The sequence below is a fragment of the Azolla caroliniana genome, unplaced genomic scaffold (assembly GCF_043228905.1).
Source record: "Azolla caroliniana isolate FFs.n. ecotype wild unplaced genomic scaffold, voAzoCaro1.0.p SCAF_195, whole genome shotgun sequence".
Lineage (NCBI taxonomy): Eukaryota > Viridiplantae > Streptophyta > Polypodiopsida > Salviniales > Salviniaceae > Azolla > Azolla caroliniana.
The window spans coordinates 32,959-55,315 of record NW_028230630.1 but is presented as its reverse complement, the minus strand read 5'-3'; the positions used below and the strand labels follow the sequence as shown (position 1 = coordinate 55,315).

Here is a 22,357-nt window from a genome sequence, read left to right as displayed (position 1 = left end):
ACTGTCTTTTCGACAGTAACAGCAGGCGTTTCTGTTTTCTGGCCAACTTTTCCTGATTCTTTGTTTGCTACAACATCAGCCTTACCAACTTTGGGCTTGCCTACTCAATGCAAAAGAACCGTAAAAGTCATCAATAACCACAGATTTAAAGCCATACAAAATACAAAGAATTCATTGTACCATTCTCCTTTCCAGATAAAATAGGAGCCATTAAGTCATCCTCTTCGGAGTCTGCATTCACTGTGAGAGTTAAGAATCATTCACAATTATGCGTATACAAATGATGAAGATAGATTCTTACCAGATAAACCCTCCTCATCGGATAGCTCAGTTCACGAGAAGGTATGGTCAAGGACAACTAAAGTAAAATAAAAAGCTTTGAACACGTTGTCATTAAATATATTAACAGTAAAAAAGGATATTCATCATCGTGTTCATGGGCATCCGTTTTATATCCCGTCAAGTATACACTGCTAGCACCAGTATGCGAAACTGTAAACTCTTTCTCGACAATGAGATCTAGAGCAGTCTGGTCCAGCTTCCCTTGAGAGAGGGTCCCTAGGACATATTCTTTCCCATCGACCTTGATCTTCAGCACAACGCGTTCGTTCCCTTTCCCGGTTTTGTTCTCACCCAGAGCAGCCTAACAGATAATAGGAAAACTTCTCAGTTCTCAGAGAATCAACACGGTAGCATGAACTCAGTAGCATGACAAATTAATAACAGCACATGACATGACCACGGTAGTCCCGACGTTAAAAGAAATAGACATGACCTCGATGGTATGAGAATCAAAGACTGGTGAGGTCATGACCTCAGTATTCTGTCTATGTTCCAGCGATACAGACGTAAGAAGAAACAACATACCTGAGAGACGTGTATGTAAGAGATTTCACCGGGAGAACAAGTGACAGGCTTGCCGCTAGGAACCTCGAGACCTGAAGCAAACAACGAGAGCTAAAAGTCAAAACTTAATCCTCGTAACGCCAAACATCAGAGAAGCATGGAGACAAGAAAAGGCCGTAACAAAAAGTCCGAGATTCGACAACGCCACAAGTAGGAGACATGAAAGAGCGATTCTGGTACAACAAAATCCAAGGACAGAGCGCAAAACACAGGCATGGATGGGCATGCGCACAGATATGAAAGAGCGATTATTTGAAGAAGAGAAATACGAGAATTACCCCAAAACTCCATGGCTTGCTAGCAGGTGTGCTAGGAGACGAGAATAAACCGTACCGCAGAAACAGCGAGGGTTATGAAAGGGCAAGGAAGGAGAGTCGAGAACACTGCCGGGGTGTGTGTAAATAAATAGAAAGGGAGAGTGAGAGAGAGAGAGAGTGTGTGTGTGTGTGTGTGTGTGTGCGTGTGTGTATGTGTATGTGTGTGTGTGACAGACAGAAACCCTAGGGCAGAAACAAACAGTGACTGAGAGGGAGGATGGAGAAAACTCTTGTGGTGCGTATAAATAAATACATAGAGTGTGTGTGTGTGTGTGTGTGTGTGAGAGAGAGAGAGAGAGAGAGAGAGAGGAGAGAGAAGGAGAGAGCGAGAAGAATAGGAAACGTAGTGGGTGTAAAACAAGGAATATACATACATACATATTTTATTTATTTTGGTGAGAACTGAGGAGGAAGGGGGGCTGTTGCCGCCCCCTTTCACATGCAACCCTAATACAATTTAGTGTATTGGCCAAATTTCACACCTGTCCGGACAACAAAGCAATGGCCCTCATGCTTCTCGATCTCTCTACCATATTTCTACTTTTTTGAATTGAACAAGAACCGATTAGCTAAACCTCAATGCTTCAAGTATGGCAACCTTGTTATAACTTCACTCCAATCGCTAGCTCTACTTGGTAAAGAGCAAAGGATACCCCACAAGCACTTTAGGCATCCCTCTCCTTGTAGTTGGCCTAACCACTCCGGGCATTGCGGACTCACCAACTGTTACTTTAAACAATGTGTGCAAGGGCCAAGAATTGTTTCATTGTTATGTGGTTGACCAATGATATTTCATGATCCCAACTTTTGCAATATTTGCTAGTTAAGGGATCATTGATGGTTTAACAACTATGAAGCCCACACAATTGTTCCTAAGTTTACCGCATGGATAGAGACATGTCAAAGTTTTTTGGATCCCTTGTATTACTGGTTCTACCTAGGCCCATCTTCGCAATTATATAGTTCCAACCTTGGCTCAAACTCCTCCCTACCCTGATTTAATAGTCTTCTCAAGTTCCAATCCTTGTAATTCACATGGGCTTGGGGTGGGGATAAGATATACCGCCTCCAAACTCATGGATAAGTGGGTGAGATAAATCGTCGTTGAATTGTAAATTGTGGCTAATTTGATTAGGAAGTATAGTAAACCTCAACCTCACAACCAATTAATTTAGTCATTTTACGTTGTTGTCTTCGTATTCCAAAGATAAAAGTATGTAATATTTATGTGTGCATTATTGTGTGTCTATGTTACGTTCTTTTTGTACATTATTAACATATATTTTCTTTGTATGGTGAAGACAACTACATAAATATAAACGACAATAAGGAGAATATTAATAGTTGATATTATGTAGCATTGCCCTTTATCTAACCTAAAAAGATGCATATGATAAAACTAGCAAGATTCAACCTCTCGTAAATGTATATGCATAGAAAATCAACCATATGTATGTAGGGGAGATATTTTGTTGTAAATTTTGGTATCCAAATTAGTTAAAATCAAGTCTGAGCCACGTGTTCACATAGTATAAACCATTTTTTATTGTAGTTAAATAAATTATACACTAATACTTTACGGATCAAAAAGTAATGTTCCTCTTAACAACAAGGTTTGGGATTAGTTTATTAACAATTGACAAAGTGTCGAGAGATTGGTAATTCTCTGCCAATCATGATTATTGTTGTTTTCATGGTCTTTGCATGGGAACAAAAAGAATCTCAACTCTTAATGCAATTATATGACAAACCTTGGCGTCGGTGGGGCATTGTATCATTCTAAACTTTTGCTATATACCTATGTCACATGTGCATACGTGACATTCAATTTTGTGAGAACCGGTTATGCATATCACTCACGTGGAAGCATTATCCCAAAGGTCAAATTTGTCAAATGAGAATATTAAATGTTATTCAAATGAATGGAATATTTTTTAAGAGGGCGGGCAAAAGATCGATGGAAAGGATGAGGATTCACAAAACAACATGTCAACAAAATAATGGAGAGGATGAGTAGACATAGTCAAACAAGGTAAAAGACCTAGGCTTGACCTAATAGCTCGTGATGAAATATAAGAGAGGACACAATGGGTCATAGGAGAGCTAAGAAAATCAATGAGATAGACGATGAAATGAAGAATTATGCTCCCAGACCGATATTGTTGTACCCGAGTTTATTGGTCATTAGATAGGTGGGGGCACACAATTGAAATGCCATGTATTGTAAACAAGGTGTGACATGGGAATAATAAATATCCCTTAATAAGTTTGGTACTTGAATAAGATGGTGATGATTGTCCACCTATAAACAAACATTTCTGCATTTAACGTTGAACAATGAGTTGTGACATCATCAAAAACATGTATAAAAGTCATTGTATGAGAAACACAAGAGTATGAAAATTTTAACAATGATAAATAAATTCACATTGACCACTGGTTAGAAAACTAAAAGAAACTCCTCTGGTGTTATTGGGATTGTGAGTCGTAAGTAGTGTAAACACATTGTGTGTTTTCTCTCCCTTGGTAAATATGTCTAATCAAGTCTAATCTCTCCAATAGGTAGTAGGGAGATGTAACCATGATTCGTCAAACTCTACTATCAAGTGATTGGGTGTAATTGTTCATTTTCTCTTTTCCATTCTCACTATCTTCCATCATCCCCCCCCCTTATTGTAATTGGCTTACTGTAGCCCTAAGTTGTGGGTTCAAGACCCAAATTTCTCACCATCTTAATTTACTAGATGCCATTATGAAATGCAGGTGTTGAACCCATGACTTCATGGTTTCCATTGGATATCTGCAAGAGTCGGCAATGGCTCATGCTTCGACTCCAGGCCTATCATCTAATACAAAATCATTGCTCATATCCCAATTATGACGCAATCCCCATTATCCCAGAAATAGGAAAACAATCTTCATTTGTAATTTCAAGTGACCTATATGTATTGTGCAAACACCCAATGTCTTAGCACCGAGTAAGAGTGTAAGAAAACTTGCCAAATCTGAGAAATGTAACTCCAAAATTGACAAGCTATTGGACATTGTATGGAACAATGAAAATTATATCCGTCTCAAACAATGCACAAGAAACATTTGCTTGTTGTTAGTCTGAGTTACTTTAAAGCTTACCCCAAACCTCTCTCGCACAAAGCTTTGATGCTCATCATTAGTCATAATTCAAACTTTGAGCTTCTATCGTAAGTGTTTGCGTTAAATGTACTAACATGGTTTCTCTCTAATGATTAATTCATAAAGGTGGTTGTCATCATAAACTTATTGTGTTAATTAAGTATTTTAGTGGATGTATTAAAATAGGTTAAGTTTTTTGCACAAGCACATTCTTTATTGATAGTCCGTTGAGTTCACTCCATTGACATGATTATGAGCCGTTTACAACGTCTTTTTCCCATATTACATTTTATAGGGTGTTAACCATGAACCAATAAAAAGGTAAATTAATGACAAACTTAACGTCAAATGTCCTCTGACTATAATAATCTCATCCACTCTTGACTATCCCTTGACTACACCACACGTCAAAATGTTGCGTGAAGTAGTGCATCCACGATCACATGCTCATTAGGTAAAGGGGGCTATTAAATACATGTTGTGTGCTTCATTACATGTCCTTTACCAACAAGAACGTTGGCATTGGCATGAGAAAACTATGTAACAGGAGAGATAGAAGATGTAAAACCTATAAAAGGGTCTTTTGTCCCTATGTTGTGATAAGGAGCATAGACAAAAGCACTTAAATGTAAAAAATATATAAATCAAGGTCATGCATTCAATGTGTTCACCTTCTACTGATATATACCATTAATATTGACTAACTCGACGAGTGAGAAGGATTGTCTAAAGTTCAATGCCACTAATGAATAGACGTTGAATGCTCATTACTCGTCCATTATTGCCAACTTGATGTTTGTCATGGCGGGTGTGAGGCCAAGCATTGAATATGCAAAGGGATTGGTGAATAGTTCATGTAAGATCCTTGCAAGAAGTACGAGGAAGTGGTGAAGCGAATCATGCTTTACTCAAGAGGTACATGGAACCATGATTTGAGCATTGGAGACAGTAAAATATTTGGACTCTGACAATACTGAGGATGCAAACATTAGAAAATCGACTAAGGGACATGTCTTTGACTATGCAAGAGTCGTCGTACCATGGCGGTCAACAACATAAGTGGAGTAGATTGCTTGAAAAGAGGCATGCAAAGAAAAATCGCTTCTTTCTTACCTAGGGACAAACATGGAAGTGCCATTGGGATGACATGGCTCTTCAATTCAAAGATGAAGAACATAGAGGAGCAACCTCATTTCATGCCATATTGCATAAACACTAATTGGATTACATTGTTGAGCTCCAACCATTCCACAATGTCGGCAATTCAATAACAATGACTTTCTTTGCTACACGTTTCAAGTTGACTTGAATTTAGGAAGGATCACATATCGTTAATTGACGTGACGCTAGAAGGTGGTTGACAAACGTTGGCCATCAATTGGGAGATTGAACTATGTACATATGTATGGGCTACTACTTCACTGCATATAAATACTTAGGGATTCTTGAGAACCCTGAAGTCTGAACAACTGTTAAACTAGCGGTCTCATCAAATCCCGGCCATGAGAATGGAGCTCATTCACTCATCATTCTCTCTTCATCGGGATCCAGTCTCTGCGTCTGCGTCTGCGTCTGCGTCGGACACCTCTATAACTGGTATATCCTGAGCCCTGTTCCTAAGGATGTTGATGGCACGAGCACTGAGCATTTCCCTGAAACGATTGATTGAAACATTTTCGCAGCAACACAGGTCATTCCTAAACTTGTCCAATTCAGACCCTGTATCGACATACACCAGGTAAGCTAAATCTATCCTGGTTTTCCCATCGTTTTGATTTCTGAGTGATTCATTCTCTCAGCGTTCTAAACTTTGTTCGACCCCTTCAGGGTAAGGTAAAGCAGATTGTTGGATCCACTCTTTCTGACCATAGAACTACTCTTGTGACCAACTTTGAGACAGAGAAATCAGCGGCCGAGTTTGCTCGACTTTATGCAAAGGATGGACTATTTGGTGGCCATGTCATAATGCTGGGATCCGATGAGGCAAGTAAGAAATCGGCATTGCAAGCATTGCAAGCATTTCCAGGCAAGTTTTAACATGCATTATTTGGCTCCGTGCTACATATCTCTTGTAAAAAAACAATCCATGGTCCACAATATCTGGGTGGAAGTTTGTTTTTCATGAGTAAATGCAGTCAAGAAACTCTACTGTAAAGTGATGTTTTTTAATTCAAAGTCCATTGATTCAGTTGTGAGGGATACATTGACAGGACCAACTTTCAGCTTTGGGATGTGCCCTATTCTGACCAACTACTTCCATACATGTCTAAGAGTATCTTTACATAGCTAAATGTAGTCAAGAAACTCTACTGTAAAGTGATGTTTTTTTATTTCAAAGTCCATTGATTTGGATGTGCGGGATACATTGACAGGACCAACTTTCAGCTTTAGGATGTGCTCTATTCTGACCAACTACTTCCATACATGTCTAAGAGTATCTTTACATAGCTAAATGTAGTCAAGAAACTCTACTGTAAAGTGATGCTTTTTTATTTCAAAGTCCATTGATTTGGTTGTGAGGGATACGTTGACAGGACCAACTTTTGGCTTTGGGATGTGCCCTATTCTGACCAACTACTTCCATACATGTCTAAGAGTATTGTTACATAGCTATATACACAAACAATCTTACTTGTTGAGGCCCACCTCCTTGACTTTTCTCTTTATATAGATACCTGCCTCTCAGAGAAACAGTAGACGGACTGGTTTACGCAGTCTAGTCGAAATGCTGAACATATGAACACGTTTCTACATTGGTGGATTGTAGATATGTGCCATCAACAACATATCCCACTGCTTGACATTAATGAGATGATTTGTTTCTTAACATCCTCCTCTGAGTGGTAAATGGAAGTAATTACCTGTTTTCACTTTGTAGACCTGGTCTCTATTAGTGCATCCATACATGATTGAAGCTCTATGCGCATGCTTTTGTTTATTGATGTCAATGCAAGGAATCGGTGTGATTAGTATGTTTGTCAAGTTCAATAGCACTTGGACTGAGTTTTCAAGGTTTTGTTACCTCTATAACAAGTCAAGTTAGATCCAAACAACGCTTGGTGGGGAAACCACTATCAGTATATCTCTTGATTTACATTGTGCTCCTTTGAAAAACAAGTCTCCTGTGTCCCATATGTAACTTGACTGTAACTGACCTGTCAAAATTTGGCAACTTTAAATCATATCACCCTGGCAATCATGTCTGCATTTTCTGAAGCTTATAGTTTGCAGGGCTGTACAAATATTGTATGATCAAGATAGCTGGTAAGATAGATTCCATTGAAGGATGCACGCTAGGAATCAGGAACAGTTTGGTTTCGGCTTAACCAGTTTGGCCTTGTTCAAACCGAACCGGTTAGCCTAAACCGGTTTGAGAGTTTTCAAGGTTGAACGGAATTGGTTTGTAGACCGGTTAACACTACAACGGTTTGGCCAAAAACTGTTTAAGCCTTAACCGGTTTACAAACCTGTTTGGCTGTAAACGGTTCAGTTTGGCTTGAGCCTTGCCAAACCAAGATCAAACCGGTTATGGAGGCTCCAGCCTGGACCAAACCAAACCGCTAAACTGTCTAAACCGGTTCAATGGTTTGCTTCAGGCTTGAGCGGAGCCGTTGCCAACTCTTAGTGCTTACACCACAAATTATACACACGTAATACATCTATTGACACCGGCATAGTGGTCGAAAATGTTACTAGTTCTGCTGTTCTCTAAAAATTATAGCAATTGCACAAAAAGCTTCGTCATTGCAATGACGTTGGATGGTATAAATATTGTGACTTTAGGCATTTGGAAAATGTGTATGATTCTTACAAAATAAAATCAGTGATTATTATATCATACTAGTTTCTCCTGGGAACACATTGATATACTTCCAATCTTCTATGACAGATGCGAGAGTGAGAAACTATTAATTGTTAATGGTTTGATATTGCAGGAGGATTGCAATTAGGGGGTGGTGTGACTCCAAGCAATGCAAAAGAGTACCTTGATGCTGGTGCAAGCCATGTTATAGTCACTTCTGTATGCTTCCATACTCATGCTGAACCTTTGCAAAGTTTTGTCTCTGTAAATGATTTTTGGCATATAAAGATCAAAGTGGTCTAGAAAAGTTTGTTGTTGAAGTGAAGAAGAGTTTTTTATTATTGAGAGAAGAGCTCCCCTGCAATGCTCTTTTGTGACATGAAGTTTTTAGCTTTTATATATCCTTGGCTTCTCTTATTTCTGTTTTCTGCTAAAGCTCAATAAAGTTTTTAGTATTTAACGGGATGCAGTAGTTCTATTGGATGTACTTTTGATCTCGGTGATCAGAGAGCTCAAGCTCAGGATTGAAATCGGTATCCTTCAAGCGAATTCTCAAATTCTACACAGTACAAAACTTTATCTTCCCAACACATATGCCTTGAGAAACATGGTACAGCAGTGCTGGAGATGCAGATCAAAGAACCTTTGTTGGAGTTAGCATCCCATGACAAGTGCAAAGGATAATCTTCCAAACACATAGGCCTTGAGAAACATGGTACAGCAGTGCCGGAGATGCAGATGAAAGACGCTTTGTTGAAGTTAGCATCCCATGACAAGTGCTCTTTACCTTACAAAAATCAATCTATGTTAGAGTCCTTAGCCCACGTTTGCTCATTATTTTTCTTGCTACTGTCAAGAAAAATTTGAATAAAGTGATAATTACTTTCAAAGAATGAAATGATGAGACAAGAGCAAAAGTACAAAATTAGTTTCTTCATATTATACTTTTGAAGCGTCTGAAAGGAAAAACTTTTGTCATTGTATGCAGTATATATTTAGTGATGGAACATTGGACATGGGAAAGCTGAAGGAACTTGTACAAGCTGTTGGAAAAAACAGGGTTGTAGTCGACCTTAGTTGCAGAAGAAAAGTAAGTTTTATTTAATTCTTGAAACTACCTTCCATTAAGATCTACCATCGCATGTGAAATTTGATGGTTCATGTTACATCAAAGTGGTTAACAATATAAGCATGATGAATTCAGATGAGATATAGCATAGTTTGTGAAGGCCCTTGTAGGTTGGAATATTTGGTTTCTATTCCTTTGGTAAATGCTTTTGCAAGAGATGTGGTAGCTCTTAACTAGCATCTTTACATGTTACAATAATCCATTAGTGCTTATTGTTCAAGCTCGAATATTATGGATTATGCTGTAAACCAGATATTATAATTGGGCATTCTGTTGAAAACCGTTTTTTGTTAGATCTACTGCATACTAGCATATGAATATTTAATAAGATTTTTGGTCTCTATTCGTGCACATCCCTCACATTGTACAAGTAATGATTGGCCAACTCAGAACATTCTCCTACCAATGCTATATTGTTGAAAGCATCAACTTTTATAAACATCACTACCGATATTGATGTAAAGCAATGTTTTATGTAAAATATTGAAGCTCAACCAGTGCATTGTATGCAACAAAATAAGTTATAGGTGTTGGATTTTATACTTTTTAATCCCAGCCTTTTTTAGTTTACCTTTGTAATCTGAACTAATGTAGCTATTAATAAAGCATGTGTGGTCATTGTGGTTAGATTATTTAATATTACATTTGTTTGTACACATGCTTATGTTGACATTGGATTGAAAACATACCACTGGTGTTTAATGATGGGTGTTCCAGGTGCAGGGTGGCAGTTATGTGGTTGTCACTCATCGTTGGCAAAGGTTTACCGATTTTATTTTATCAGAATCTGCACTGGAAAGTCTTTCCGAATATGCTGACGAGTTTCTTGTTCATGGAGTTGATGTAGAAGGCAAACAGTAAGGGACTAATCACCAAATCTATCTATAGCTTGACATTTATTTTACTTCTTGATGCTGGAATGAATCATTCAACAGACTTGGTGTGGACGAAGAGCTGGTGTCTCTTCTTGGAAAATGGTCACCTGTAAGCAAAGATAACATTTCTTTTTCGCGATAAATTTCAAGGTTTCTGATAATCGTTGAAATTTTGGTCTTGTTACAGATACCCGTGACATATGCAGGGGGTGTAACGAGTATTTCTGACCTTGAACTGATCTGCGTTGCTGGAGCTGGCGCTGTAAATGTTACAGTGGGAAGTGCATTAGACATTTTTGGGGGTCACTTGCCTTACATTGATGTCGTCCATTGGCATAAGCAACAGCAAAAACCAACAGCAAATTGAGGTATATGTCTAAGATTTGTAGAATAGAACAGGTTTTCAGTGCACAGTTTTAGATATCTGTGTATATGCACTAGATGTATTTGCCTGTTCAAACATAGATACATGTAAAAATTGGGTTTTTGAGGTCAACAACTTTTCTGTATGCATGCGGGGCAGCTTTGTATCAAATTCCATTAACTTTGTGAACTCATTAATCATTGGCATCTCTTGCTATCATCAAAATTTCAAGTTGCTGTTAGTTTGAGCATATTTAAATAGTTTAGTTCCCTTGCTTTAGTGAGTCAAGAATCTCAACCTGGTTTTATTTATGCAGATTTCACCCCATTTTCCACACATTGGTATATTTTCCAAAAACCAGTCATAGAGTTCTTGGAAGACATTTTCAAACATTGGATTTTGTTTCTTTGCGGCTTGAGTATAAATCAAGCAAAATGTATGAAGAATACTACATTCAGCTTGTTTTTATGCTAACGGTTTCTAAAAGTATTTTGAAATAATAATGTACTTTCATGTATTCTGAATCTTTTATTATGCTAATGCTTTCTAGTAGTATTTTGAGATAACGATGTACTTTCATGTGTTCACAATCTATTACATGCAGAACGATGTATACAGATTTCCATAATAGTAGAACATACTTGGAAGGCAGCACGATGAAGTATTTGGGAGATAATAATATACTTTCATGTTTTCACGATCTTTTACATACAGAACAATGTATACAGATTTCCATAATAGTAGAACATACTTGGAAGTCATAACAATGATGCTCCCAATGGAAACGTTGATCACATTATATGGGCATAGTTTGCCTAGTCTTGGATACACATATTTTCAACTCAATGTTCTCATGCAGAGAATGCATGTTCCTGCTCTGTAGCTTTACCTCCTATCTTTCTCAGTTTTCTGCAACATCTTCCACCAATTCCCAAGATTGTCATCACCATCTAGCATTTGCAAAACCTCTGACATCTTTAGCCTCTTCCATGTAGTGAGGTAGTCACATGCTTGAGTTTCTTTGCTTCATACCAAACTCTTCTCAACTGCTCATGCTATTTCCTCCCTTGATATAACCTTGTTAACTAATAGTACAACAAAACCACCATCTGAGTTTAATCAAATTCATGTGTAAGAAATTCATCTAGCCACATTTGTAACAGGAGCCTCATTCATATTGGGAGATCCTTTTGGAAAAATGTTTATAAAACCATGTCAAACTCATTTTGCCACAAACTTCAATAGTAGAATTCTACAACTATGAATCCAAGAATTTGGGAGTCCAAAATTGCCCCTTGACCATGAAAATGAGTATAAACAACTTTAATGAAAAACCTTCATGCCTCCAGGAACGATTTTAGGGTCAGTGCAAATATGTAGATATACACCTTTAGGGATTTAATGAGGGTTTGGGTAACACATGGCTAAGTTTTCAAAGGTTTAAGAAGCACAAGCACTCTATAAACAACAAACTATTAGCGTGTCAGGAAACAAACTGAGCAATGATGCTATCTTGCCTCTAGGGCTCTCTCTTGACCATGATTATTCCATCAAACCATCATGATACATGTTCAAACTCAACACTCGGTTATGTGTATAATCATAACTTAGTTTTGAGCCTTCTTTAAATAAAGAAGAGGTTCCCCAACAAAATCATGTGTGCTCATTGAAGATGTTAATAGAAGTTATTATGTGAGAAAGTAGACTTCAAGGGAGAACACTATATTATTGTTTCTTGGATTTCAAAAAAGTATTTGACATTGTACCAAGGATTGAGCTTTGGAAAAGAATGATAGAGATCAGAATGTTATTAGAGTGTAGGACACTTGTAATAAGATTGTAAGAGCAAGTTCGGTGCCAATTAAAAATGGGCAGTGGTTTCTCAAAGTATTTTTAAGCAACATGGGGGTCAAGCAAGGGTGTCTGTATCTCCCACTCTCTATTGTCTATGCATCAATAAACAGGAATAAATACTAAACAAGGCTACAAAAGAAGAAAGATTGGATGACCCACTCAAGCGATGGAGCATTAGGCATGCAAAAAGTATACAAGTATATCACAAAAATCTAGAATATGCTCAATTATAGATTGCCAAAAAAGCTTGAAACACAGGACACAAGATACGAAAAACTAATAAGAGCAGAGTCCTCTCATCTGGTTGGGTACTTGAGATTATGAAAAGGTTTTAGTGATGGGGATATTGGAGCTTTCAAGTGATGCGATAAAGTACCTGATCATCGTTAATAAATTAGTAGCAACCATTAGGATGAAGTCACAAGATGCTAAAAAGTCTAAATTGGAATATTACAATACAAATATTAAGAAACTCACCCACACAAGTTTGCTTTTGAGGCAACATCATGGCATCATAAGCCAAATATGAAGATATGTGGCGAGGTATGCAATAATAATGTAGTGGAGGATGAATATTAGTTACTTATAGCATGCTCATTGTATAAGGTAATTCGTGAGAAACATGATGACTTGTTAGATGTGTATCATAACACATATATGTGTTGCATTATTTTCACACGTAGAGAGGTTTTGCTACCACATAGTAAACCTCCTTAGGAAGGGGACAAGATGATATGTTGATCTCGTCCCATGGACGGCAAACCATCTATTCTATTCCTTTACCGACGATGCGTCTTCTTTCTCGGAACTATTATTGCTTTCCTAAAAAGCAAGTTTACGCCTAACAATTTAGGTAGGCTTAACGAGAAACTAGGCATATGGGAATCTCTTTCCTCGACTATCTAGTTGCTCATGAATTGATACCACCCCTCCTAGCTCTATTATTAGTTGACAAGCCACAAACTAGGACAAAAGTAAACTTGTTTTTGCCTCCTAGACATTGAGACACTCTTCATCTCTTGAGTTGCCCTAGATTGGAACTTGCAAGCTTCCTCCACCATTTTAGTGTGCCAAACTAGAATATACTCACAAGACATACATATACATGTATAACCCACATCTTTGAAACAATATCTAATTACCCCCATCCCAATTATGTATTAGTGTTTTGGTTCAGTTATGTTGATAAGTACTGAAAATAGAGGATAAGGTCTTCTCGTGACCGCACATCTCAAAATTTCTTGCAAGATCGTGAAAAATTGTACAACGTTCTGAAGACACTTATATATGTGCCCGAGTTTTGGGAGGAGAAGGTTTTAGTGCTTTATGCAGGTGGCCAGAGTTTTATGAGATGTAAAGGGATGGTAGCATGATGAGCATAACGAGTCGCTTTGTTCTTGCCGTGCGCACTAATCTAGTATTATTGGTCGTACGATTAGCAGCTGGTGAAGGACGGGAGGGGTTTTCCTGTTTGCCGGTTCGTTGGGCGATGAGAGAGAGTTATGGGATCGATGCTCTATCGAACCCTCGCACAGATCCTACTATAAGCAGCTAGTGATGGACCGGATGGGGTTTGCTCTTTTCCGGTTCGTTGGGTCATGAGTGTTATGCGATCGATGCTCTCTCGACCCCTCGCACAGACCCACGATACATTAGCTTCTCTGCTCCATCGCTGTGGAAATACCAAGGTCATATCTGAGGGCAGGAGAGTTCACCAGGTCGTACTTGAGAATGGGTCTGAACACGACACCTATTTATCTAACCTGCTTGTTCAGATGTATGGCCTTTGTGAATCCTTGGAAGATGCAAAAGCAGTGTTTGATGGCATTGTTCACAAAGACAAGTTTTCATGGATGTTCATCATTTCTGCCTTCACCAAAAAAGGCCAGGGAAAAGTTGCCCTTCATCTCTTTAACCAGATGAAGTTGGCCAAAGAGTTTTCCATTGACAAACATATTTTCACAAGCCTTCTTTCAGCATGTGCCGGCATGGTAGACATGGCTCGAGGCATGTATGTACATGAATGCATTGTCAAGGATGAGGTTGAAGAAGATATTTTCATAGGAACTGCCCTTATCCACATGTATGCAAAATGTGGCCACCTTGATGAAGCTGAACATTCGTTTGGCACTGTTGCCACCCATACCACACTGTCTTGGACAGTTCTCATCAATGCATATGTGCAATATGGGCGGTCTGAGGATGCCTTTCGTGCGTTCATTCAAATGCAACAATGTGGCGAAATCATGGATCAAGTAACAATCACTAGCTTGCTTGGAGCATTTACAACATTGGAAAGTACAGGTATAGCTAAGCAAATACATTCTTGTATTGTTGGGAGTAATGAACCTCTTGAGAAGAATGTTGTCATTGGAAATGCTCTTATCACTATGTATGGAAAGCTTCACATTGTGGAAGATGCTTGGGAGACCTTTCTTAGACTTCCTAAGAAGGATACTATTTCTTGGACAGCAATGATTGGCATATTTGCTCAAAATGGTCACAACGACGATGCAATTGACCTTTTCCAAAGGATGTTTCTTGAAGGAATGCAAGCAAACCGCGTGACCTATGTCAATGTGCTTTCGGCATGTGCCCTCCCAAATCTACAGCGAAAAGCAAAATTGTTACATTCTTGCATTATGGGATGCACATATCTAAAGTCTGATGTGATGATAGGAAATACCCTGATCAATATCTACACTAAAGCCTGCAATAGGCTTACTGATGCTTGCCATGTTTTTGAAAGAATGCCAGTGAGAGATGAAGTATCTTGGACCACTATGATCAGTGCCTATGTTCAACATGGCTTAGGAAGCCTTGGCATAGAGCTTTTTCATAAAATGTATTCAACTGGGATTGAACCGAATACCATCACCTTCGTTACCATCCTTTCTGCGTGTGCTCATCAGTCATTTCTCATTGGAGGGAAATTAATCCACCACTATATAACTTCTAATTGGCTCCATGTAGATAATGCCATTCAAGATGCTCTTATTCACTTTTATGGGAGGTGTAGGAGTATGGATGAAGCTCAATTTGTCTTCAACAAGATGTCAAAAAGAAACGCTTGTACATGGTCTACCTTGATAAGTGCATATGCATATAGTGGTCTTGGGGAGGAAACCATCCATCTATCTAGAATGATGAGGGACGAATGTCCAAAACCCGATGAAATCACCTTTCTTAGCATACTTTCTGCATGTAGTCATGCAGGCCTTGTGGATGAAGGCCATTATGTTTTTGCTTTAATGAGAGAAGATTATGGCATCAACCCATTGGTAGAACATTATCATTGCATGATTGACCTATATGGAAGGGTAGGTAGATTAGAGGAAGCAAAGAACATGATACATGACATGCCGCATGAGCCAACTCCAGTGGCATGGTTGACATTACTCAGTGCTTGTAAGACTCTTATGGATGTAGAACATGCAGAATATGCTGCAAATTGTGTATTCAAATTAGAACCACAGAATCCAAAACCTTACATTGTTTTATCAAATATCTATGCAGCTATTGGAAGAGGACTTGATGCTGAAGTAATCACGAGCCGAATGAAGGCAAAATGTCCTACATTATTGTATTAATGAATCAGTGTGAAATTATTGGCAATCATAATTTGCATTCACAAGGTTATAATGCTGATATTTAGGAGCTAATAATTACCGTTGAAACTTATAAGCAGTCATGATCTCGTCCCAATTGGTACAAATGTGATCAGTGTACAATATTTCCATGGATCTATAAGGAGGCTGGGACTTCTCATTATGACACTTCTTGTAGATGATGCAGGCCACAGTAACTACATGAGAGTAACTCAACAGGCCTTTCATCATGGCAACATTGATTGACTAAAGGACTACATATCTGAATGCCTGCTTTTTTGATGATATCGAGCTTTTGCCCAATTGGGTGCATTTAAAAGTTTACTATTTCCTCTCTCTATTATCCTTGGCCCATCCTAGGCTACTATCCATGACACACATGCACAACCTGGGACATCTGGGCTCTTCTCATATTTCCTCAGCAAATTTGTGATATATATTTACTCATCTATTGCAATGCCATCAATTGGACATTCATCTTGGAAATAAGGTTCAAAAAATGCTTGTAAGGACTTTATCCAATGGATCAGTTATAAAAATGCTGCTTCTGAGAAACTATGAAACTATATCAGAGCTCAAACAAGAATTAGACATGATTATCCTTCTACTGACATTAGCAGGTGGCCGCTTCAAAGAAGAATTAGATATGATCACCCTTGCATAAACAATTGTGGAATGATAATCACCCTTGTACAAACAATTAGAGACGATTACCCTTCTATGCACATTAGCAGAATGACCCCTCGTCTTCAAGCTGAAAAATATATGACTATTTCGAACGTATTGGTATGCAATTGACTTGTTGACCATGGTTAAACAACTTAACATTTATCTTTCTACTTGTACAGACATTATCATATCATATCTACTTCATGATTGAAGTGACAAATGTATGGAAGATTTGAAGGTTACAGTATCCTTCAATATGCACATCGTGGGTTTAGTGTGTAATGTAAAGCATTAATATGCTCCAAAAATGGTTTACACTCATCTAATACAATGTAAGGAAATAATAAACTCAAAGTTAAGCTCTCCTGGATACTAAATCCATTTGAATAGTTGTGGATTGGAAAGCCCAGAAACATTGGTTAAATCATTTTGTTTGTTTGCATGTATATATATATATTCTGCCCTCAGTAATTCTGGTGATTAAACTTCAATCATCTCACTAATAATTATGACAAATTTGGTACCTTCTGCAGTTTTCATATTCATCAAGTAGCTATTACAAGCTTAATGGTTGCAAATTTGAAATTGAATCATGACAGTTCTGTGATTTCTGCAATTATTCATTGGTCCCATAGGTCAAATTGACCTCGGCCAAAAAAATCTATTCTATTCTCATTGTGAGTTTTATAAAATTATGTAAAGATTCATTATAATTTAAGAATAGTTTCTTCAATTTCACATAAAGAAACAAAAAATATACATTGAACCTTTCTTATATAACACTCATTTTGCAGGATGAAGATTTTGGAGATCACAAGTCAGTCCAGGTCCACTTCCATGAAAAAACTGACCAGTCCAATTATGACCATCCTTGTCTGTATAAACACCTTTACCGTGCATTTTGTTCTCCCTCCATTCACCTGAGTAGCTACGCCCATCTGCCCACTGCATAAATGGTTTGCAAATAATGTCTATACACATTGAACTATATTCACTAAAATGAGACGCCATTACTTGATTGATTGCCTAAAGCAATCACATCTTCCTTCCATCAGAGTAGATTCAGGTCTAAAACATTATTTGAAAAACACAGATCTTACAGAAAACAAGATGCAACTTGACATTTAGGTGCTTCTACCACACTAAAGCAAGCACAATTTCAATGTTGCGAGTAAGTAAAACGATGCAAGTGCTTGAAGTTAATCTAGATATGCGTAGATATTATTGAGGAGCTGTAATTCCTGTTACTACACCTCTTATTAACATTACCCGTAAAAGCAATAAAAACGTTTAGCATAATTGGCTATTCTATTTTCTAGCTAAACATAGGGTCAGACGTAAAACCTTATACTTTCCAGTTCCATAATAGGTACCCATCTTCCATTGCCCTTGATATTCAGCTCCACTTGCAAACTTGAAGATTCCTGATCGTGTCCCCAAAAAATGTTGTAAAAATCTCCAAACATTAAATCTATCCAAAATGTAAATATAGACATGATGTACAGTAATGAAATAGTACAAGAAACTATGGAGATCATGAACCTTCTCCATTAGCTAAATCTTTTGTCCATTCCCCTTCATAGCTATAGTTTCCATCTATAAAGACACCTTTTCCATCTTTAAATCGCACACCTTTTGGTTTTTCTAAATCATTGACATCACTTCAGCAGTTAAAATCAACACAGAGGTATGGAGTCTAGACAGAACCTTTTAGTAATACATTTGTACATACAGTGAATATCCAGGGTGGAATGTTTTACCCATGAATGTTCATTACATAGCCAACAATTTTAAAAATATTGGGAAAACATAGTCTGACATGAGCCATAAACCCATATTTATACATTCTGTGATGCCTCTACAAATGGAGACAATGGAGAATTTATATCTGGAAACAATGACGAATTCAGAGGATGCCACCATGTTAACTCATTCCTACCTACTTTTGCTTGTAGTATTTGTTCAAAATTACTATTCTCTTACGAGGTTTTGTAACATATGTGAGTTAATAGTTTAGCTTCTATAAATTTTTTTGGGATATTGTCCAATTGTTACAAAGACTAGCATTGCTAATATTGCAATAAACTGAGATTGGGTTCAGTTACCAGATTGAATAACACTGCCTATGTAGGAAAACTTTGAGACCATGTTTAGTCCTTGCAGAAGGTAACATAAACATAAAGTAGAGCACCCAGAGCTTGCTCAGCTGTTAAAAAGACAAACAGAAGATCTTGCGGCGGAAAAGCTGGAGATCTTATTTAATTCTCTGAATAGAATTGCATAGGCTGGTGATAATATCCAATTACTTGTAAAGAATCACATAGGCTAATGAAAACATTCAATTCTTGCAAAGAATCACATGTCATATGTTCAATTTTTGCAATATTTCATACATTCAATTCTTGCAAAGTATCACATATATCATTCACTCAATTCTTGCAATCAATCACATATCTGGTATGTTTGATTCTTGCAAAGAATCACATATATTTTACACTGAATTCTAGTAAAGAATCACATCTCTCTTACACATTCTTGCAAAGAATCACATCTCTTACAGTCAAATTTTTCAAAGAATCACATAACTCTTACCCTCAATTCTTGAAAAGAATCAAATATCTCTTACGCTCAAATCTTGCAAAAAGTCATATATCTCTTGTGCTCATTTCTTGCAAAGAATCACATATCTCTTACACTCAATTCTTGCAAGAACCACGCGCTGTATGGTCAATTCTCGCAAATAAACCACCTTTCTACCACACTTAGTTCTTGCAAAGAATCACATATCTCTTATGCTCAATGGTTGCAAAGAATCAAATAGACAAGCAATCTTTTTAAATACTTGTAATAAATCACATAGATGAGCATCGCCTTCAATTCTCACAAAGAATCACATATGCCATAAACTAGGGATATTTTAGAGCTGCTACAAAGAAGATAGCGAATATGTAACAGAACTTAGGATCTTGTAACGTTCTTGCAACAAGTTACATAGATAATACCAGAGATGTTGTTATGCTGCTATAAACAATAGTATAGACCATGTTATATTACTTTCAGATCTCATTCCACTCTTACAGCACAGAAGTCACTACGTTTAGGTTTCCTCTGTATGTTCTTTGTTTGTTATCAAGAGAGAATATTGATAGTGGAACCTTTCCCCTTGAATGTTACCACAATTGTGAGAAGTACTTCTCTGCTGTTCTTTCATTTTAAGTCACATAAAAACTTGACAATGTTTCAACTATAGAAAGAAGACAAGTGGCAATCGGTATATACACAACCGATATATCAGAAATCATGAATGTAAACAAAATGAATGAAAGAAACTTTAAATCTATGAAGAGAAGATGAATATTATGCACACATCAGAAAGACTGGGATGTAAACAAAATGAAAGACATATTCCAAGTACGGATAGCAAAACTAAACGAGATGCATATATTGGATACAACATGAATGTACACCATCAGAATATCAAATGGATTAACAAGAAGAAATTTCCAATAACGGAGAGAAGAAAGCAAGAGATATAAAAAGAAAGCATGATGAAAAACCATAAGGATATTATTAAAGAGAAAATCAGGAAGCGTGTGGACTCAAGCACGAATGCCTACCTTACCAAATGAGAGAGAAAAGATAAATGACACATCAAAGGCAATAAAAGATGACAATGAAATGGAAACAAAAAACGATTATTAATGCAGAGAGCATTGGAAAATCACAATCTTCAGCATGAGAAGGAGAAGAAAAGGGAGAATAGATCTATCGGGAAAGGAAAAATGTACCTGTTACAGCTGCTGCCGCTGCTGTTGTAGATGGGGCATCCATAAGCAAAGACGCATTTGCATCAAATATCCAATCTCCATCTGATATTTCGAAAAACGTCAGTTACTGTGCGTGCAAGTACGAGAGAGAAGGTGGGGGGTGGGGGCCCGGGGGGAGAAAATAAACACAAAAAAAAGAAAAATAAAGAAGAGGAGCACTGAGACCGTATGTTGCTCCGTTGGGGTAGAAGAACTTGCCGCAGCCACGGAGGAGAGGAGGGGGCTCCGCGCTGTCTCCTGCGGTAGGCGCCTTCTTCGTGGAACCCTTCTTGCTGGTCGCCATCACTCTGGAAGCCTCTTCTTGCAGTTCCCCCCCCCCCTCCGTCCGCCACAGTTCGATGCGATGCCCACGAAAAGGAACCCAGCTTTTACGACAAACAAACAATATAACTGTCATCATGAAGAAACAAAAACGCAAATGGATGGGATGGGACTCAGGGATGGGACTCAATTCATTCATCATCACACACACTCACCACTTCACTACCCACTACCCCCTACCCACCCATCCCGACATCATATCGCCGTTCCTTCCTCCTATCTCCCATCCCTTCTGGAAATTTCCCCGCTTCTCATTAACCTGTCTGGAATTAAAAAATTTTAATTGGTCATTTTCCCGCGAGTGTTAATGTCGATCGGAACTTCTTGAACTTCTCGGTGAGTGTTACAAAAAACTTGTCTTAGTATTACAAGCAAACACTCACGATAGCCTACACGCACATGCACTCGCATATTAGCCTACACACACATGCACTCACATTTACCCTACATGCACACACACTCACATTTAAATGTAAAAGAAATTACATTACATAATGTAATGTTCATTGGTTTTGACGTGCTTATTTGCAGGCTATCATACTGTAATATCTAAGTCGTCAACTTTATTGGACTGGCCTAATGTGTGTCATTGGGTACCCCACACATGATTGGTCTGGTAGATGTCATTACATGGCCTAGGTTCTATAAATAGGGGATACTCTCTTTGGCCAAAGGGAACCCATGAGTGGTTCCGACGAAGCTCTCTTTGTTGAGGACTAGTCATCTACCAAGGTCTTGACGTGGAGATCCTCATTGGTATGGGACACATTGGGATTCCTCCTCTACGCTTTCAACTCTGGCATGGGGGTGGATGGGTGGTAATGCATATTTTCAGTATGATTGTGTCACTTATGTCTTTATTTTAGGATTAATGATCTTGGTTATTACATATGGTATCAGAGTGCTTTTAATCCAAAAAAAAATAAAAATGTTTGATTGGATTCGCGTTGTGTGCTATTGTATGGTAAAATATGATATTTTTTTACAGACTAATGTATGTTAAACGATGGATCGGGGGAGTGTCGAAAATGCCATTGAGATTTCGTTTGACGGTGATGTGTTGATGTGCGGTATATTGTATGGGGTTATGTACAATAAAATATTAAGAGTTTAGAGCTCAGGGTTCCTAAATCCCATATCACATGAGAAAGCTATGACCTTTCTGATTCACACAGGTGATCTTGTCTGTCCCTGCCTGATTTGTGACACAACCTTACTTTTCATATCATGTCTCTTGCACTGAATTTCACAATTTAGATTTTATGGATGGCATATCATATCCTACTTCGTCAACTTTGATTCACCTATTTGAACTCTTAAATCTTATATCCTACGAGGAAGCTATGAGCTTTCTCATGCAAGCGGTCACTCTTGTCTGTCCCTCCCTAATTTCTAACACAACTTTAATTTTTCCTTCATGTCTCTCTCTCTCTGGAATTCGAAATTCAGATTTTATCAGCCCATATGATAGCCTACTTCGTTAGCTTTGATTCACCTATTTGAACTCTTAAATCCGATATCCTACGAGGAAGCTATGAGTTTTCTAATGCAAG

General features: G+C 37.9%; 4 protein-coding genes across 6 annotated transcripts; 2 read left to right on the top strand and 2 right to left on the bottom strand.

Moving 5' to 3' along the window:
* Nucleotides 1-1,313, bottom strand: LOC147848868 (histone deacetylase HDT1-like). Its single transcript, XM_087338018.1, has 5 exons — nt 1,185-1,313; nt 868-938; nt 302-643; nt 181-231; nt 1-100 (listed from the first exon to the last, which is right to left on the bottom strand). The coding sequence occupies exons 1-3, from the start codon at nt 1,195-1,197 to the stop codon at nt 359-361; spliced, it is 369 nt and encodes a 122-aa protein (XP_087194144.1). The 5' UTR covers nt 1,198-1,313; the 3' UTR covers nt 1-100; nt 181-231; nt 302-358.
* Nucleotides 1,314-5,800: 4,487 nt separating this feature from the next.
* APG10 (Aldolase-type TIM barrel family protein) lies at nt 5,801-11,091 on the top strand. Its single transcript, XM_087338019.1, has 9 exons — nt 5,801-5,951; nt 6,038-6,093; nt 6,183-6,381; nt 8,291-8,376; nt 9,146-9,247; nt 10,004-10,143; nt 10,222-10,270; nt 10,349-10,529; nt 10,842-11,091. The coding sequence occupies exons 1-8, from the start codon at nt 5,858-5,860 to the stop codon at nt 10,526-10,528; spliced, it is 906 nt and encodes a 301-aa protein (XP_087194145.1). The 5' UTR covers nt 5,801-5,857; the 3' UTR covers nt 10,529; nt 10,842-11,091.
* Nucleotides 11,092-13,715: 2,624 nt separating this feature from the next.
* LOC147848866 (pentatricopeptide repeat-containing protein At3g09040, mitochondrial-like) lies at nt 13,716-16,807 on the top strand. Its single transcript, XM_087338020.1, has 2 exons — nt 13,716-15,451; nt 15,896-16,807. Exons 1-2 carry the CDS (start codon nt 13,978-13,980, stop codon nt 15,967-15,969), a joined length of 1,548 nt encoding a protein of 515 aa, XP_087194146.1. The 5' UTR covers nt 13,716-13,977; the 3' UTR covers nt 15,970-16,807.
* Nucleotides 16,808-17,331: 524 nt separating this feature from the next.
* Nucleotides 17,332-20,814, bottom strand: LOC147848865 (uncharacterized). Of its 3 annotated transcripts, none has more exons than XM_087338015.1 (5): nt 20,649-20,814; nt 20,445-20,525; nt 18,199-18,300; nt 18,001-18,080; nt 17,332-17,601 (listed from the first exon to the last, which is right to left on the bottom strand). In XM_087338015.1, exons 1-5 carry the CDS (start codon nt 20,764-20,766, stop codon nt 17,440-17,442), a joined length of 543 nt encoding a protein of 180 aa, XP_087194141.1. In that variant the 5' UTR covers nt 20,767-20,814; the 3' UTR covers nt 17,332-17,439. The 3 variants fall into 3 exon arrangements, with proteins under 3 accessions (XP_087194141.1, XP_087194142.1, XP_087194143.1); XM_087338016.1 differs by having other exon boundaries at nt 18,199-18,252; nt 20,649-20,813; XM_087338017.1 differs by lacking the exon at nt 18,199-18,300 and having other exon boundaries at nt 20,649-20,813.
* Between the last annotated feature and the right edge of the window lie 1,543 nt (nt 20,815-22,357).